Source organism: Lepidochelys kempii, chromosome 16 (genome assembly GCF_965140265.1).
Source record: "Lepidochelys kempii isolate rLepKem1 chromosome 16, rLepKem1.hap2, whole genome shotgun sequence".
NCBI classification, from domain to species: Eukaryota; Metazoa; Chordata; order Testudines; family Cheloniidae; genus Lepidochelys; species Lepidochelys kempii.
Window position 1 is genome coordinate 3729165 of NC_133271.1, and position 18840 is coordinate 3748004.

General features: G+C 50.6%; 1 protein-coding gene across 9 annotated transcripts in view; it reads left to right on the plus strand.

Annotated features, from left to right (window-relative positions):
- WDR31 (WD repeat domain 31) overlaps positions 1-17669 on the plus strand; it is a 57032-nt gene extending 39363 nt beyond the window's left edge. For 5 of the 9 annotated variants that reach the window (XM_073314389.1, XM_073314395.1, XM_073314398.1 and 2 more), the window contains 2 exons: positions 1767-1912; positions 12939-17669. In XM_073314389.1, coding sequence (XP_073170490.1) covers positions 1767-1912; positions 12939-12989 — 197 coding nt within the window. In that variant the 3' untranslated portion in view covers positions 12990-17669. Of the gene's footprint in view, positions 1-1766; positions 2469-12938 lie in introns of all 9 variants that reach the window. The other 4 variants (XM_073314392.1, XM_073314397.1, XM_073314390.1 and 1 more) reach the window with 3 other exon arrangements.
- Positions 17670-18840: the final 1171 nt, after the last annotated feature.

An 18840-nucleotide genomic window follows, 5' to 3' on the forward strand; every position in this document is an offset into this window, starting at 1 on the left:
ATGTCTGATGATCTAGTCTCCATTTAAAATATATTTTATGCTGAAACCTCCTTCATGTTGGAAATAAGTTCAAGTCTAAGTCATTCAAACAGCCCCGCACACCAGTCCCCACAACCAGAATCAGACCGAAGTAGTGCAGCCCTCAGGAGACTGAACTGTTGTGTGCCACAGGCTGAGAGCCAGGGCAGCAGGTGGGTGACCGAGTTGTGCCCATGCCCAAGGACCCTGCAATGACAGGGAATTAAATGAGTGAGATATTACCCAGATGATCCTAGCTAGTGATCTGCACCCTATGCTGCAAAGAGGGTGAAAAACCCCAGGTTCCTGTCAGTCTGACCTGGGGAAAATTCCTTCCCAACCCCCAATTTGGTGATCAAATGTACATTGCAAAAAAAATGTAATAAAGAAATAAGCAGGGGGAGGGCGAGGAATTTGTGTGGCATTAATTAGGATTATCTCCAGAAGTGCAGTAACGAATAATTTAATTGGCATTGGAAGAGAGGCTTGTTTTAATGTCCATTGGTGGTGATCAAAATCATCAGGAGATGCTGAATTAATATGACGGCTGACTGTGTTTTCTGCTCTGAGGCTAATGTGTTATGGGTTGCACCTCCTGCAAAGCAGTAAGGCTCTAAAGTTCTGAGGTTTCTTTCTGAACGTGACCCCACCCCCGTGCCTGAGAACAATAAATCCAGCAACAATTAGGCCAAAGGAATGAATGTGTTGGTGAAACAGGGCCCTGCAGACGAATCACTGTGAGAACAGCATGTTCTGTGTGATGGCAACGTCCTGAGGTGGAAATCTGCTAAATGATAGCGCCTAAGCAGAACAAATAATCCTCAAGCATTGATCCTTCCGCGGGCTATTGTAACGTACCAGCTATTACGAGAGGATGTACAGATTCTCACAACCCCTTGTGTAATGGGTACCTGAGAATGTGTTTCAAACTGTGCCAACCCCGTTACTGTCACAATCAGGTGTTTTTCTGTATCAGTGCGTATTAGGACTGACTCCTCCATTGTCCCAGGCTTGCAGGAGTTTCTTAAGGCTATGTTGGCACCTGAATGGGCTTCAGATCAGCACTCAGAGAGCCAATCGGAGGCACTGCAGGGGCTAATCCTGAGAGCCGCCCCTGCAAAACAAGCACTGCAACAGTCTGGAATCCCAGCTCACAATCTGGGTGACCTGCTGTCTCTAAACTCCGGATACAGATTGCACCTGCTTGCCATGTCATCTCCCCTTAATCTCTGTTCCCGTCCGCCACTGCGGGGGGAGTGGAAGAGCAAAGGGATGGTGTGACCCAGGTGGGGCCTGGTTTTGTGCTAGTTTTCATGTATCTGTCATGGGACTGTTGAGCAGTAGAAGCTCTCACTTCTTTGGGTTGAGAGAGGGGCAAGAGGGAACCTTGATCATGTCCCTTTTTTAATCCTAGAAATGCCAGCTGCTAACACCTGGCTTGCAGAGGGGCCCATGGCCACTAGGAGCCCTAAGAAGGCTCCTACAGCAGGGTGCTGTGGCGGTAATGTCAGGTGGGAGAAGTGCCTGACCTGGGAGACAAAGTGGGGCTAGATTTCCTATGCTGGGCCATGGCTTCCTTTGAGTGTCATCCCTGTGTGTCTGTAGAAGGGGCCTGTAACTGCACCCCCCCCTTTAAAAAGCCACTGTTTTCTGTAGGTCAGTTGTTTGTTGTCTCACTGGTGAAAATGTACTTCTGAATTACAACGAAATGCATCTGACTGACTGATGCTTCCCTGTTCTCTCCACAGCTTGTCTGGCCACCGTGTGCCTTGATGGATCCGGACCCCTTGCTTCCCTGGCTGTCTGTGACAGCTCCACGCTTCTCTGTGCCAGCTTCAACTCAGGAATTCACTTACTCAGGATAAACAGCATTAAAGGGCTGGAGCTCCAGGAGGTGGCAACATTCTGATTCATAGTGACCCTCTCTGCCCCAGACCATCATGGTCAAAATCCAAAGCGGGAACCGCCTCTCTGGTAAACAAGGCTCTCAGTCGCTGGTATTAATTTCCCGGCTGACTAGGTTTAATGGCCAGGCACCTGTAACGTCCCTAGCCCCAAAGCAGCAACAATGCAGAGCCAGGAGGGTCATCAGGTTCCAGTTTCTGAGATTATGGAAACTAGCTGCATCCATTTTTAAAGCCAAGTCCTAGATGCATTTAGGCCAAATTTTAACTTGAAATGAGCCTTGCACATTTGATGCACAAAATCACAAGCGAACTAGTTATAGGTCTAACAATTGGTTAGATGAGAAAGAAAGACACAAGAAGAGACTCTACTGAAACAGGCTGCCGGCTTACAGGGAAGTGTGTTTCTGGGAACATCCTGCTGACCACGGTGGGGTAGCCTCCATTCTGTCGTGCAAGCATCTATTCCTTGCTATGCTGCAGGTTTCATGGCTTTTCTTGTTACAAAGAGCCTATCAAGGAAGGCTTGGATGCTTGTCAGCAGAGGTAAGGAAAAACCATGGATTGTTGTCCCTCTTCCCTTATCAATGTTATGATGGCGTCCCCATTTGTTACCCCCAAGGTCACGCCACCAGGGGAGAGTCTGGTTCACTGAGAAGCCTGGGTTACTGATGCTGTGTGCAGTAGCAGACTGAGGAACAAAGGGACCGTTCTGTTATCTCAGGGTAGAAGCCAAGTACTGAAGCAGCAAACTTGCTACAGTTCTGAAAACCACCTTTCAGATGTCAGCGTGTGGAGTGAATGGCTTGTTTCGGTACATACCAGTGACTGGCTAACTGAATGAACGTGCTAAGGTGTCAGGCTAGAGAAGGTCAGCCCCATTCTCATTGGTCAGGTTCAGGGTGCTGTTTAATGGAGCTGAACGCTGTGCCCCAAAGTGAATGCTTGTTCCACAACCAGGGCTGGTGTGCATGCACCCTGCTGGAAGGGGGAGAGAATTCACGCTCCTATCCTGTCACCAAAAGCTTTGGCAGCAGCTGTGAAGGTAGCTGTTTCTCCCCAATCCAAGGGAGAAGCAAGCTGATAAAGAAGACTAATGGGATGGCAGAAATAATGACATGTTCTTGGCACATTGCCAGCCTGTTGAGCAGAAGCCATGGCTGAAGAATTCAGGGAGATGTGGCGCAGGGAGAGCCCCAGAAGAGGGGTTAGGGACAGTTTTAACTTCCAGGTAAAGCTGATTCTGCAGATGGGATGGTGGGTGTTTTTAACAAGTTTGCCTGGTCTCAGCCTGCCCCTTTTTGCCCTGGTGTGGTACCTAGGGTGATAGCCAGCTTTTCAGTGCAGAAAGTGGTCCAGTGAGTCAGTAACCAGCTCTCAGATGCCTTCCTTTCCATGGGTGTGTTTGGCTCTGAAGTTCACAGTGTTCTGGGGAGAGTTGTCTGTCCAGCACTGGCAGAGGCTTCCTTTCCTGATCCAGTCAGCTCGGAGGTCACAATGCCAGCTCCAATGGCTGCTGTGGGGTTACTGCTGACTGAGAGGCCATGAATGAGAGCAGAAGTAGGCAAGAGATGTTTCCTCTCCTCTTTGTCAGAGGCTGAAGAGGATGCTTGTATAATACAGGGTGCTTCTCCACCAGGAAAGGCTATTGAGAGAGTTCCATGTACGTACAGATCGGGCTCCCCTGTGGGGTTTGCAGAGGCTTGCAAGTCTTTGGCTGGCAGCCTGGAAAATGCCGTCTGTGTTGGTTAATATCCTTGATTGGTGCTTGATTACCTGGCACTAGGAGCTACGGCCCAGATCAAATGATATGGATGATTTGTGCCATGCTGTCAAGGGGTGCTGGCCCGTGGAAGGGTCACCCCCGTGCAGTGGGGATGCTGCAGTGGGACAGAGCTGAGATAGAAACTGCTATGTCACTCCTTTACTGTGCTGTCCAGTGTCACCCACTGGGTCTGACGCTCGTGCATTTTCCCTCTGCCTTATGCCTGCCTGCAGCCCTGGTGGAGTCTCAGGCTTCCAGCAGGGCTGCAGGGACTCAGCAATACTCTTCCTGCATTTACCGCCCTGGAGCAGCTATGGTGCCAGACACCAGCACTAAAGGCAGGGAGTCTCTTCTCTGCTCCGCGGGCTGACACCCAGCCTGCCTGTGGTGGGATGAGGGGAAGCTGGAGGAATGGAAGCTGGAGGGTAATGAGGAGAAGGATGGAGAGCCCCACCCCTAACAGCCCTCCAGGCTGCCTAAGGCTCACTTGTCCTTCTCTGCCACAAACGAGCCCATTACCTCTCCTTTAGTCTGCCCTTGGACACCCCCTGCATTGCCCCTTCTCCCTCCCCTCGTGTTCTTCCCACTGCTTGGAAGGGAGAGATTGGTGATTCTCACTGGTGACAGGTTTCAGAGTAACAGCTGTGTTAGTCTGTATTCGCAAAAAGAAAAGGAGGACTTGTGGCACCTTAGAGACTAACCGATTTATTTGAGCATGAGCTACGAGCTGTAGCTCACGAAAGCTCATGCTCAAATAAATTGGTTAGTCTCTAAGGTGCCACAAGTCCTCCTGTTCTTCTCACTGGTGAGAAATTTCACACGTGGAGCTGCACAAAACTTGGCAGCTGTGCCCCGCCCTGTTTGTGGCATAGGGGTGTGGCCAGGGGATCCCTGGCCAGGGTATTCTCCCTTGGACAGGCCATTGGCTGGTAGGCTAATTGGCACTACCTTAGGGTCCTCTGAGTTGCGTTGGGGGTGCGGCCTGGCAGGCAGCTGGCCCTGGGCTGGTGCCGTCTTTCCCGCTGCTGAATGTGGCTGTACACTCCTTGGCCAGAGGCGAGGTTATGTAGATCTACATTTCCAGAGACAGAGTCTTTGGGAGGGAGGGGACCCTGGGGCTATGGGCTCCTGAGCCGTCTGGCTGCTCTTTACACTGCAGAGTAGAACTAGATTAAATGGGTGGTGCTAATCTGCACTGTAATCCCTAAAATACCTGGAATATTCCCAACTGATTTACTTAATGGCATTTTGAGTTGCTTCCTTATTGGTCCCCAAGGACTTGCCTCTTTGGGGTTCTTGGGTGGCCTGGGAGATCCCCTCAGCACATGTGAACTGTGACTGGGGGGGGAGGTTTCTCCATCATGGCATTAGGCGAAACCCTCCCAGTTCACAAGCATTAGCTGTGTCCTTGCTGCTGCTGTTCCCTCACAGTTCTTGCCTGACAGAGCTGCCTGCTACGTATGTGACTATGGCTAATAACACTTACAAAGGTCCACATTGGGAACTGATACCCCAGGGGCTAAAGGCTAATTGCAGGGTCTGGAAGCTGGAGAAGGCTGTCCCCCTTCTGTGGCATTACAGAGCAAACTGTGCCCGCTTCCCCCCCGAGCTCTAATCCCCGTTGTGTTCCCCAAAGGACAGTTTGCTCCTCTCTGTCCCCTCCCCAAGGGTTCTGTAACCCTCTGAGCTTCCCAATGTTCTTTGTGCCCTTGGCTCCCCCATCTGTAGTGGTCCCCCAAAGACGTTCCATTTTCCCCTGCTCCATGTCTCCTGGATTCACTGTGTCCATGTCTTGCCCAGAGACCCAGCTTTCTGCGGGGTGTTGCAATAAGGCCCTGGGGCAGAGTGCATGTGTGGTCCTTTAGGATCTGCAGGGCATGCTGCCAAGGTGAGCTGTGCTCTGTGAAAACACAGCTGGGAAATGGTGATTGTCAGCCCCTTCTAACTGGGCCAGACCTGATCAGAGTTACGTGCAGCCAGCAAAAGGCACATCTCAAGCTCCAAGACAAAACCTGTCAGAGGCTGAGGTGTGAGAGCTGCTCAAAGGACGGTCACAAGAACCTCTGCCAATGGAGAGTGTCGGGCGACCTAACAGTGACACCCAGATGTGATCTAATGTGGTGCTTGTGCCAGGTCTAGGAGCGATGCCGCTGCAGAGCCCATCCCCTGGGTCCCCTCTGCCTAGACTGCTGAGACTGTGTAGTGGGGTAGTTCTTGGAGCACTGGCTTGGATTCTGGGCACTTTTTTCGCACAATTATACTTGAGCCAACTAATTTTTTTTAAATTATCTGAATACCCACCAGTTAAAATGGCTGCTGGGGTGTGTAATATAGTCTTGTTGTGTAATGTTGTTTCATGTCTGTCCTCAGTGATCTGTCCTTTCCCCTTTTCTCTTGTAGGGATTTGGATTAATATCAGTGTACAGCACTTTCTGTAGCAATTTGGCAGCTTTTCACTTACAGCACATCAAAGGGTCTTTTAAAACGCATCTCTGATTTATGTCAAACTGTGCCCCTCACCAGGGCCAGACAGTGCACGGGACACATGGCCCATTTCAGGCCGTGTCATGGTTCCTTAACCCCTCCCTCCCAGCTGGTGACCCCTGATAACCAAACCCTGTTGTGCGAGTTGCCATGTGAGCTGAGGAGAGGAGTGTTTGGAAGGGATGCACAGTGAGGCAGGAGACTCCAAGTTGTACCAGTGTAGAAAGGTCACACTTGAGACCTAGCTTTGGAGAGTGACATGTTTGTCTGCAAGTTAGGCCAAGATATGCGGCAGTGGCTGTCTGCATGTGGTGGAGTTTAGCAAAAGCAGAGATTCATAGATTCATAGATATTAAGGTCAGAAGGGACCATTATGATCATCTAGTCTGACCTCCTGCACAATGCAGGCCACAGAATCTCACCCACCCACTCCTGCTATAAACCTCTCACCTATGTCTGAGCTACTGAAGTCCTCAGATCATGGTTTAAAGACTTCAAGGAGCAGAGAATCCTCCAGCAAGTGACCCATGCCCCATGCTACAAAGGAAGGCGAAAAACCTCCAGGGCCTCTGCCAATCTGCCCTGGAGGAAAATTCCTTCCCGACCCCAAATATGGCGATCAGCTGAACCCTGAGCATATGGGCAAGATACACCAGCCAGATACCCAGGAAAGAATTCTCTGTAGTAACTCAGATCCTACCCCATCTAACATCCCATCACAGGCCATTGGGCCTATTTACCATTAATATTTAAAGATTAATTAATTGCCAAAATCATGTTATCCCATCATTATCATCTCCTCCATAAACTTATTGAGTTTAATCTTAAAGCCAGATAGGTCTTTTGCCCCCACTGCTTCCCTAGGAAGGCTATTCCAAAATTTCACTCCTCTGATGGTTAGAAACCTTCGTCTAATTTCAAGTCTAAACTTCCCGATGACCAGTTTATATCCATTTGTTCTTGTGTCCACATTGGTACTGAGCTTAAATAATTCTTCTCCCTCTCTGGTATTTATTCCTCTGATATATTTATAGAGAGCAATCATATCTCCCCTCAACCTTCTTTTGGTTAGGCTAAACAAGCCAAGCTCCTTGAGTCTCCTTTCACAAAACAGGTTTTCCATTTTTCGGGTCATCCTAGTAGCCCTTCTCTGTACCTGTTCCAGTTTGAATTCATCCTTCTTAAACATGGGAGACCAGAACTGCACACAGTATTCCAGGTGAGGTCTCACCAGTGCCTTGTATAATGGTACTAGCACCTCCTTATCTCTACTGGAAATATCTCGCCAGATGCATCCCAAGACTGCATTAGCTTTTTTCATGGCCATATCACATTGGCGGCTCATAGTCGTCCTGTGATCAACCAATACTCCAAGGTCCTTTTCCTCCTCCATTACTTCTAATTGATGCGTCCCCAGCTTAGAACTGAAATTCTTGTTATTAATCCCTAAATGCATGACCTTACACTCCTCACTATTAAATTTCATCCTATTACTATTACTCCAGTGTACAAGGTCATCCAGATCTTCCTGTATGATATCCCGGTCTCTCTCTAAATTGGCAATACCTCCCAGCTTTGTATCATCCGCAAACTTTATTATCACACTCCCACTTTTTGTGTCGAGGTCAGTAATAAAAAGATTAAATAAGATTGGTCCCAAAACCAATCCCTGAGGAACTCCACTGGTAACCTCCCTCCAGCCTGACAGTTCACCTTTCAGTATGACCCGCTGTAGTCTCCCTGTTAACCAATTCCTTATCCACCTTTCAATTTTCATATTGATCCCCATCTTTTCCAATTTAACTAATAATTCCCTATGTGGCACAGTGTCAAACGCCTTACTGAAATTTAGGTAAATTAGATCCACTGCGTTTCCTTTGTCTAAATAATTTGTTACTTTCTCAAAGAAGGAGATCAGGTTGGTTTGGCACGATCTACCTTTTGTAAAACCATGTTGTATTTTGTCCCATTTACCATTGACCTCAATGTCCTTAATTACTTTCTCCTTCAAAATTTTTTCCAAGACCTTGCATACTACAGATTTCAAACTAACAGGCCTGTAGTTACCCGGATCACTTTTTTTCCCCTTTCTTAAAAATAGGAACTATGTTAGCAATTCTCCAATCATACGGTACAACCCCTGAGTTTACAGATTCATTAAAAATTCTTGCTGAGATGAGACTGAATAAATATGAAATCATCTTAGATGACCACCAAGTCTGACTGTACTGGCCCAGTGGGCACATCTGTATTGATGGCAATGGGATTTGCCTTCTTATGCCAGTGCTAAAGCTGGCCCTGCCAGATACCCCTCATTCATCAGCAAACCCAAGTCCAGGTTCCATCTGTCTGTAGTGAAGGCAAGGCTGAGTACCTGACTTGGAAAGCACTGTCAGCTCAGACGAATACCGCCTTTCCCTCCCTTCTCTGCTCTTTGTGGGCTATGGTCTAGGTTAGACAAGCATTTGGCCATTTAAAAAGGCAAATTGTAATAACTGTTGCTCTTACTGGCCCTTTACATTCATTACTATGTAAATAAATATCCCCTAAATTTGCACCTGGTCTCCATTAGCCTCCATTTTCATTATTAGCCAGGATGGTCAGGGATGCAACCCTATGCTCTGGGTTTCCTAAGCCCCTGCCAGATGCTGGGACTGGATGACAGGAGATGAATCACTCGATAATTGCCCTGTTCTGTTCATTCCCTCTGAAGCACCTGGCATTGGCTAGTGTCGGAAGACAGGATATTGGGCTGGATGGATCATTGGTCTGAGCCAGTAGGACTGTTCTTGTGTTCCTGTCCCAGAAGAGTTGTCCCTTGTTCTCTAACATGACTAGTTAAGGTGGAGCTGCTGCATCATCTCACTCCCTTTCTTAATCTCCTGTGCTTTAGATGCCATCTTGTGAGGAAGAAGTACCTCTTGCAAGGGACTGTTGAGGTTTCTCAGCACCTTGCTGAGCTGGGCCCTGGATGAGTGAGTTGTCTGTTCCCTGCTGTCACTGACTCACTGAATGGCCTTGAAGAAGCCACTGCACCTCCTTGTCCTCCACTTCCTTGGCTGCAGAGTGGGGATGATGAAGTGCTGTGATCTCTGGATGAAGGGGCTATATACACAAGTACTAACCCTGCGTGTGTCCAGCTGTGCTGCTCGGGGCACTTTGCTGAGGAAGGGGAGTGTAGTTAGCATGGCCAGAGGGGAAGCAAAGGTGCAGAGACAGTGCGCCTTGCCCAAGGTTTGTCCTGCAGTGACAGAGCTGCACTTTGCAGTACTGTCCTGGCTACTTCTGCCTTCTCCATTTCTCAGCCACTTCTAGGGTTTAATAATCAAGTCACCACAATCCCACCTGTATTTGGAGTTTGGCTTTGCTTATCCCCATCCATCCAACTCATCCCCAGAATGTAGGCCATGCGGATGGGGTTGCTGTGCTGACGGTTAGTCCCACCTACCCTGAGAGTGCTCCCTTTTCATCAGTCTTCAAACCATCTGAATTCTTGATCCCCTTTTCTAATGTGACTCTGGTTTCCTCTGCCATTAGCCCACCTTGTGGGAAATCTCTGCATCTGATCTCTAGCCCACGCACTGAGGCAAAAGATTCCCATCCTGCCTCTGACCCTGTTATTCTCACTGCCCCTTTAGCCCTGCCTTTCTTTCTCTTTCCTTGTTCTCTGAGCTCTAGAAAGGGGTCTCCTTTCCATCGTCCAACGTGCAGAACTAGAGAGATTCCAAGGCCAGAATGGACCATCTAATCATCTGGTCTGATCTGCATAGCACAGGCCAGAGAACTGCCCCGATATAATCCCTCTCCTTAGTCTGCCCCTTGCCTTTTCACCCACCATGTTGCTGCTCCTCGTTCCATAATCCCCCTTTCTTGGCACCCCCACCCTTTTTCTCTCCAGCTTCCTCTGACTCCTACTGTGTGAGCATAGGCGTGGGAACTAGGAACCCCAGGTCTGGGCTGCCAGCTCAGGAGCAGACAGGGGAAAGGGGGCTAGCTTTCAGCACCCCCACTATTCTAAGTGTTCCTACACCACTGTATGTGAGGCCTTGGCAACAGCATTGTGCTGGGCACTAACTCCTTCCTTTGCCATGGCTCATTTCCCCCACACACACACCCCACCCTGTGTTTTAGCTCACTGAGCTCCCTGTCTCCTTCATACATTAGACCACAATGTTGTTTTGCTGAATTTCAGCCCTTTCCCATCGCTTTAGCTCTTCCTGCACCAGCATCCAGCAAAGATGTGCACTCTGAGTGAGCTGGCTGTAGACCAGGAGCTGGCAGGATCAGTCAGTGTGTTCTTATGATCCCGATCCTGAATGTGACACTGACATTAGACGAGCTGCTGGTGCTCGGTGCCTCTTGAGCTCAGTTTTATTGTATCCTTAGTTTTGGTGTGTGCCCCTTCATTGAATTATGCTCTCTGTGAGCCTCTCATGGAGAGCGGGAGTGTATCTTTCCTCCAGGGATGTGTTTGCCTAAACTCCACCCACATGCTCTGAATGATCATGTGTTTTTGACTCCGGTGTAAGAGACACCTCCTCACTTGTGTGTCACTTCTGTAGAAGAGGCACAAAATGGAAATGGCCTCTTCATGCCCTTTCAGACGTGCTACCACAGTCTGCGCTAAGGCTGGTTTGTAAAGGACGAGGAACTACTGTACTGCACTTTGTCTTTTTCTACATTATTTTAAAGTAAAGTTTAAGTGTCTGTGCTGGTGGCAATTCTTGTTAGGCTAATAAATGTTACTGTAGCAGGGAGTGTGGCATCTCCTGTGTTACCTGTTAGTCTCACCTGAAAGGCGGGATGTGTGTTACTGTAACCTACTTAGCGGATCTTCTGGCACTTTTTACATAGCAAATACAAACAGAAGAAGTTTTATAGATTCCTTGTTTGTTCCATCACTGCACTGAATGTTACCGCACAGAAGCCAATAAAAATCAAAGTGCACAGGAGTTTTGTGATGGTGAGTTATGTAAAGCTCCCACCCATGGTCAGAAGGGGCACCAGCCTGCTCTGCTTGCACTGCGTTCTCAGACCCCACTGGCTCCCTGCTGCCCATCACTTGCTCCTCTCGGCCCCTTGGCCCCACCCCCCTACTCCTCTCTCCCTCCTGGCTGGACTCCAGCGCACCTCCGGCTCCAGGCAGTCTCTGCTTCCCACCACCTGTCGGGGCCCACCCGGCCCCTCGGAGCTGAGCTGCCTGGGACTGGTGCAGAAGCCTGGCCAGTCTCAGCCAGGTGGGGTGGGGGAGTGACAGTGTGAGGGGCTTGCTTGGCCCCTCCAGGCAAGTGCATCTTAAGAGCGCCTGGCTGGGGCAGGCCCTGGTCTAGCTGATCACCCCATTCTTGAGGGGTCGGAGTGATTCCCGGCCCCGGGACTGGCTGTGTTGCTGGCTCAGCCTAGCAGACACAGTCACCTCCCAGCAGGGCTGGAAGGCAGGGGGTGGGGAGTGGATCTCTGGGTGGATGCTGGGCTGTGAGGTGGCAGGAAAGATAGTCTGTGTTGGGGGCACTAGGGAGTGGGGATTTGGGGGAGGGGTGCTGGGTGGTTGTGGTGGGACTGTGGGCAAGGGTGGTGTTGTGCAGGGTGCTCTGCATTTGTGGGGGGGTGCTGGGCTTAGCCATGCCCCATTGCTCCCAGCTGGCCCCTCACTCTGGGGGACTGACGTTCCCGTGCCATGTTCCATTTCCTCCATGGGGGCTGTGATTGGGGGAAAGAGGGGGAGAGACCCTGTCCAGTGTAGGGTGAGTTCACCCCATTCTTCAAGCTGCCCTTGATCTCCAGGCCCTGAGAGTGCCCTCCCACTCTGGCAGTCAGCCCAGCTGCGCCGGGCTGCTCCCTCTTATACTGCTGCCACATCTGGAGCATGCCCAGTAGGGATGTGGGGGCGTGGCTTCCTCTACACACAGTGAGGAGTTAACCCTTCCCATCTAATGCAGGGTGCATTCACCCCGTCATAGGGCCCACAAATATGTTTGGGGCCGGGCCCACACAGGCCCTGTTAAGAGCCCCCACTTCACACAAGGGCCAGCCAGCCCTGGAATCTGCGCTCCCGCTGCACAGAGTGCCCTAGGCAGTGGTGCTATCTGTGCTGAGGAGCCAGGGTGAGGCCATTGCCACGGCGGCCATCTCCTCCACTGTCCAGCATGCAGGCACTTCGGGGAAGGGGCCAGAGTGCACGTCCCCCACGATCCCAGAGAAAGCTGTAGCCGAGACACTGAACACGGTCTGCCCCTCCGTCCCTGAGTCTGCCAGGGGCTCTGTGCACATGCAAGGGGCTTCCCGGTGTTGGGGACACTGGGGCATGGCCACTAGGTAACTCGAGGGGATGGAAGACCACGAGTGTCGATGAAGCCCCCTTGCACTAGGCCCCGGTGTCCTTGCCCCCCCCCCCGCCTGGAGGCACTCGCAGCAGCTCTGCGTGCTAGGCCCAAGTGTCCTTGGCCCCCCCGCCTGGAGGCACACACAGCAGTTATGCTGAGAATCTGCAACAGTATGTTGCAGAGTCAGACTGCCTGAAACTAAGCAAGGCCAAACAGGGGAGATATGGAAGAACAATGCTGAATAAAGCAGCTTTATGTATAGTTTAACAAATGATACAGAGAATCAGGGAACTAGCTGGGAACTGGATTGGCTGGCTATATGGATACTTGGAGCAGCTTGCTATTGGATAAGTATGCTGGGAAAAAGGATGTATAAAAGCCTGTGTAACTTCCTGCTCTGTTGTGCAGGATTTGAGATTTTATTCTCCCTGTACCTTTTTGCAGCTGCAAATAAACTGTTCTGCTTCTCCACCCCGTTGTGATTATTGGGTGTAGCACACCGGGTAACGAACCAACTCAAGCTGTTGTTCAGCCTCTCGGCACTGGGTGCCGGCAACAGCTTTTGGCGTCCCTGGGTGGGCTCGAGGCTGCAATTTAGCCTTGCCCGGACCCCTCCTGGAGGTCGAGGATTGCGGCGAGAACCGACGCCCAGCGCGCACCGGTGAGTTCATCGGGGGCCTCGGAGGAGACGCGATTTGATCGACCCCAGAGGGCACAACGGTGCAACGCACTCATATAGTGGAGAAGCAGTTGTGGACGGCGGTGAAGAACCGGTCCCTTAGACGTGGGGGAGGAGCAGCTGCAGGACGGCGGTGAAGAACCGGTCCCTTGGATAAGGTAGGAACCTTTTAAAATCCGGATTATATGCTCTGTTGGAACCTGGGGATGCCCAGAGTTACCCTGTAGGTATGGGACAGGGACAGAGCTCAGAGGTTAGGGCACGGTGTACGCCCCTAGAGTGCATTCTAGCAAACTGGAAGGTATTTGGTGCGGATCCGATGACTAAGAGCCAATTAAAACGATTCTGTACAGTTGACTGGCCTCAATATCAACTAGAGGACCAGGAGTGGTGGCCACCAGGAGGGTCAATTAATTACAACACGATCCTTCAGTTACTCCTGTTCTGTCAGAGAACAAGGAAATGGAATGAACATATGTATGCGCATTTGTTTCTGACTTTATGTACTCGACCAGATATTTTACAGCGCTGTAATCTGACTCCAACTGGTTCGGTAGCAGCTAATGTTAGTCCCCAGACCCCCACCCCCACTGTAATGGCAGAGCCGGTGTCCCCTTCGGCCCCTACACCCACACCTTGTAAGTCCACAATGGTTGGCCTATACCCCTTAATCACCGAAACTAAAGTTGCCCGGTCTGGATCAGACAGGCGTCCTGCCACAACTATGCAAGTTTACATCCATGTGCCATTCAATCCAATAGACTTAGCAGCTTTTAAAACACAGGCTGGGGAATAACGAACCCAAGCAGGTTTATTTCAGTCTTTGAGGGGTGCCTCAGTAGTCACAAGCCGATTGAGACGACTGTAATATCCTCCTGAGAACCCTGTTGTCTGAGGTGGAGAGGGATCAGGTTACAGCTAAGGCAAGGGGAGCGTCAGCTTTCAAGCGAAAAAAAAAAAGAAAGGAAGCTATATGTCAAGTTCCTACCCCAAGTAACAGTAAGCAGCTCAGGGCATTTCTGGGTATGGCAGGCTTTTGCAGAATATGAATCCCAGAATTTGGACTGTGGGCTAAACCCCCGTACGACTGTGTAAAAGGAGCGGATCATGACCCCTTCTATTGGACCCCAGAGGCTGACAGGGCATTTAAAATCCTGAAAAGAAAATTGATGGAAGCCCCGGCTCTGGGCTTGCCAGATCTCTCTAAGCCGTTTCAGTTGTATGTACATGAACAAAGGGGGGTTGCGCTAGGAGTGCTTACACAGCTGTTAGGAGCATGGAAGCGTCCTGTGGCTTATTTTTCTAAGCAATTGGATCACGTTGCAAAGGGTTGGCCGGCATGTTTACGGGCGGTCGCAGCTACTGCCCTATTGCTTGAGGAAACCGAGAAGCTAACATTGGAAGGGGTTACGCAAATCTATACTCCCCATATGGTCCGAGCCTTATTGGATGCAAAGGGAGGGCTTTGGCTCACCCAGGCTCGGATTGCTCGGTACCAGGCTAAGCTGTTAGAGAACTCTGAAGTCACCCTACAGCCTTGCCCCTCCCTTAACCCAGCCACTCTCTTGCCAGAAACAGAGGAACAGAAACATGACTGTTTAGAGATCATAGATGTCCAGTACTCCAGCCGTCCGGATTTAAAGGATGTACCTCTCCCAAATGCAGATTATAAGTGGTACACTGATGGTAGCAGTACTGTAATAGATGGGCAAAGGAGGGCGGGTTATGCTGTTGTGACCCTCCATGACACTGTGAAAGCTGAAGGTTTGCCTGCTGGGACCTCTGCCCAGCTTGCCGAACTAATAGCCCTGACCCGTGCACTTGAACTGTCAAAAGGAAAGCGGGTCAACATTTTTACTGATTCAAAGTATGCTTTTGGTGTGCTGCATGCTCCTGCTGGCCTATGGAAGCAAAGGGGAATGCTGACAGCCCAAGGCTCCCCAGTCAAGTACGGGCCCCAAATCCTCCGGCTCCTAGAAGCCGTACAACTCCCCTCGGAAGTGGCGGTGGTACACTGTAAAGCCCAGCAAAGGAAGGATCAAGATGTGGCCAGAGGTAACGCCCGGGCAGATAGAGAGGCTAAGCATGCTGCCACCCTGCCATCCCCTCAGGCTGAGAACGCCCATATGCATGCCCTTTACCCATCAGTAGAGAAGCTTCCAACCCCTCAGTACTCTGGGGAGGAGAGACAGCTAACTAACAAACTCGGTCTCCGGGAAAAGGAGGGATGGCTCCATTCCCCAGAAGGGAAGGTCCTCTTACCAAAGGGCCTAATCCGGCCAGTGCTGCAAAAACTACATCAAACCACTCATGCTGGCAGGGAAGCACTTATCCAGCTAATGGGAAAATACTTTATCACTTCCAGACTCCGACCCCTGGCTGCCCAGGTACAAGCGGACTGCTTAGTCTGCCAAAAGAATAACCCCCGACCGGGACATCCTGTGCCACCAGCTGCCCTAGAACCCACTCCGGGCCCCGGACAAGTGTGGCAAATAGACTTTACTGAGTTTCCCCGGACCCAAAGGTTCAAATATCTCCTTGTTACAGTGGATCGGTTCAGCGGATGGCCAGAAGCCTTCCCATGCCGTAACTGCACTGCCAGGACAGTGGCCCTCAAGGTTGTTAAGGAGATCATTCCTCGCTTTGGACTCCCCCTGTGGATGGAATCTGACAACGGGACACACTTCATGTCAAAAATCATTCAAAGCATCTCACATGCCTTACAGATCCCCTGGAAACTCCATACGCCCTGGAGACCGCAAGCCAGTGGGGTAGTGGAGCGGACCAATCAGACCCTTAAACGGCATCTCTCAAAAGTGTGCCAAGAAGCCTCACTGCGATGGCCTGATGCTTTGCCCCTCGTCCTACTCCGTATCCGCGTTCTCCCAAAGGGTAGATTAGGGCTCAGTCCCTTTGAAATTATGTTTGGAAGGGCATGGCCTATGAATGGCACCCCGGTTCTGTCAGGGGAATGGAAGTTGGGTAATGTTTTTTTGTCACAGTATATGTGTTCCCTGTCTGCTGTTCTCTTGTCTCTTCACAGGTATACCAAGGATTCCCAGCCTCTCCCCTTGGACTCTCCCGTTCACTCCTTACAGCCCGGTGACTCTGTGCTTGTTCGCACCTGGAAAGACGAGCCTCTCCAGGAAAAGTGGAAAGAACCCTATACCGTCCTGCTGATCTCCCATACAGCGGCAAAGATCGAGGGACACAAGAACTGGATCCATCACTCTCGTCTGAAGGCAGTAACCGCCCCCTCGTCAGCAGAACAGTGGACCGTCCAACCTGCTGACTCCTCATCTAGTGACAATCTCGGGCTAAAGCTACTGTTTAAAAAACACAAATAGCGGGCACCTTAATGCTAAAATGGGCCCACCCAGGTACTGGAGACCCTGGGTTGGAAAGACTCTGGTAATAATTAATTGGGTAACATTGTTATTCTTTGTATTGGTATTTCCAAATTGTGCATATCGGGAGCATAACTCCTTTGTTTTGCTTGCGCACCATGTTGCTACTTTAACAAACCAGACTGATTGCTGGGTGTGTGCTCCGGCTCCACTGCCCCCCAAAACGGGAATGCCCCTTGACATGCTGCCCCTGACCCTAGCAGAATTAGCCGCCACCAAAGAGCAGAAAAGAACAAACTCACCATTCTGGAACAAGACCTCTTTACAGCAAGCCACCTATCAGGACCAGGAGTATTCAGTTGCAGTACTCACCGAGGGAGTGTTATGTTTTACCCGAAACCAGTCTGATCCCTATGGGCATCCTGTGGAAAAGAGCTCCTGTGTTATTACACAGTGGGCTGATGGGTATTGAATAAAGACCAACAGGGGAGGCCAACGGTGTGGGTGTAATGGTTCCTCCCCTTTTAGGGAAACACTTACAAATAATCTTACCACAAAAAGGGGGTTTGAAAATGTAACTTGCCGTCCAGTTAATATCTCCAATGTAGCAAGCCCAAGTGAGAAAACTCAGAGCCAAGGCTGTTGAGTGTTCTCAAAGGGGGGAGTTGTTGGGAACACTGGGGCATGGCCACTAGGTAACTCGAGGGGATGGAAGACCACGAGTGTCGATGAAGCCCCCTTGCACTAGGCCCCGGTGTCCTTGCCCCCCCCCGCCGCCTGGAGGCACTCGCAGCAGCTCTGCGTAGTAGGCCGAAGTGTCCTTGGCCCCCCCGCCTGGAGGCACACACAGCAGTTATGCTGAGAATCTGCAACAGTATGTTGCAGAGTCAGACTGCCTGAAACTAAGCAAGGCCAAACAGGGGAGATATGGAAGAACAATGCTGAATAAAGCAGCTTTATGTATAGTTTAACAAATGATACAGAGAATCAGGAAACTAGCTGGAAACTGGATTGGCTGGCTATATGGATACTTGGAGCAGCTTGCTATTGGATAAGTATGCTGAAAAAAAGAATGTATAAAAGCCTGTGTAACTTCCTGCTCTGTTGTACAGGATTTGAAATTCAAATCTCCCTGTACCTTTTTGAAGCTTCAAATAAACTTTTCTGCTTCTCCACCCTGTTGTGATTATTGGGTGTAGCACACCGGGTAACGAACCAACTCAAGCTGTTGTTCAGCCTCTCGGCACTGGGTGCCGGCAACACCGGCCTTGCTGCTGTTGGCTAAAGCCTGGCCAGGACTGTCAGAAATGGGGGCCTCAAGTCAGGCTCTGAAATCCTGGTTTAGGCAATGGAGTCGCTGGCATGATTTCCCGGGGGAGTGGCTGAGCAGTCTGCTGAGGTGAGCACATGACCTTTGACAGCCCATCCCCCTCTGGCTTCCTTGCACTGGGGCTCAGCCTCCACCCCTCAGGCAAGATTGGGCTAGTGCCTCGCTAGCCACTGCCTGAATGGTCCAGGCTGCTGGGTGTGATGTGACAGGCTCTCTTTAGGAATTGCTGCCCCGCTGTTGAACTTCTGCCACCAACCTTCTCCTGCTGCTCGCTGCCCTGCAGCTGCTGGCCCTCCCTCTGCCCCCAACAGCTCCCTGTGGGAGTTCCCATGGCACCAAGTAGCATCAGGTTCTTTCTTTCAGCCCTGTCCCCTTGCAATCCATGGACGTGGCTCCCCCTGAGCCTCCCAGCAGGGACCTGCAGCCACAAGCTCCTCCAAGTGCCATTGGAACCTCTGGTCACTAGTTCCAAAGCAGTCCCACACGCTGTTCAGTGCCCCACGTGCCCTGGCTGCTAGTCTCTGGGGTCCATATTACCCAACTACTCTCCCACATGCCATTCAGCCCATTCAGCCCTGGTGATTAACCAGTTTACTCCCTCTACTTCGAATCAGAGCTGTGGGAGGGTTCCTGGTGACAAGTGCTGCCTTTCTAAGGGCAATCACCTGCCTGTACCTCCTGGTACTATGATAATACAGATGACAAACAACAATCATCAGCAGCCTACCTAGCTCATCTCCAGTGCTTGTTATCAGTAGATCTCGTAGTGCTTTGCAAAGGAAGTCAGCCTTAGCCCCTTGTGTCTGCTGCGGAAACCAAGGCACAAGCATACGATCATAGAAGTGTAGGCCTGGAAAGGACCTCAGAAGGTCATCTAGTCCAGTCCCCTGCACTCAAGGCAGGTCTAAGTAATAAGTAGACCATTCCTGACAGGTGTTTGTCTAGCCTGTTCTTAAAAACCTCCAATGATGGATGTTCCACAACCTCCCG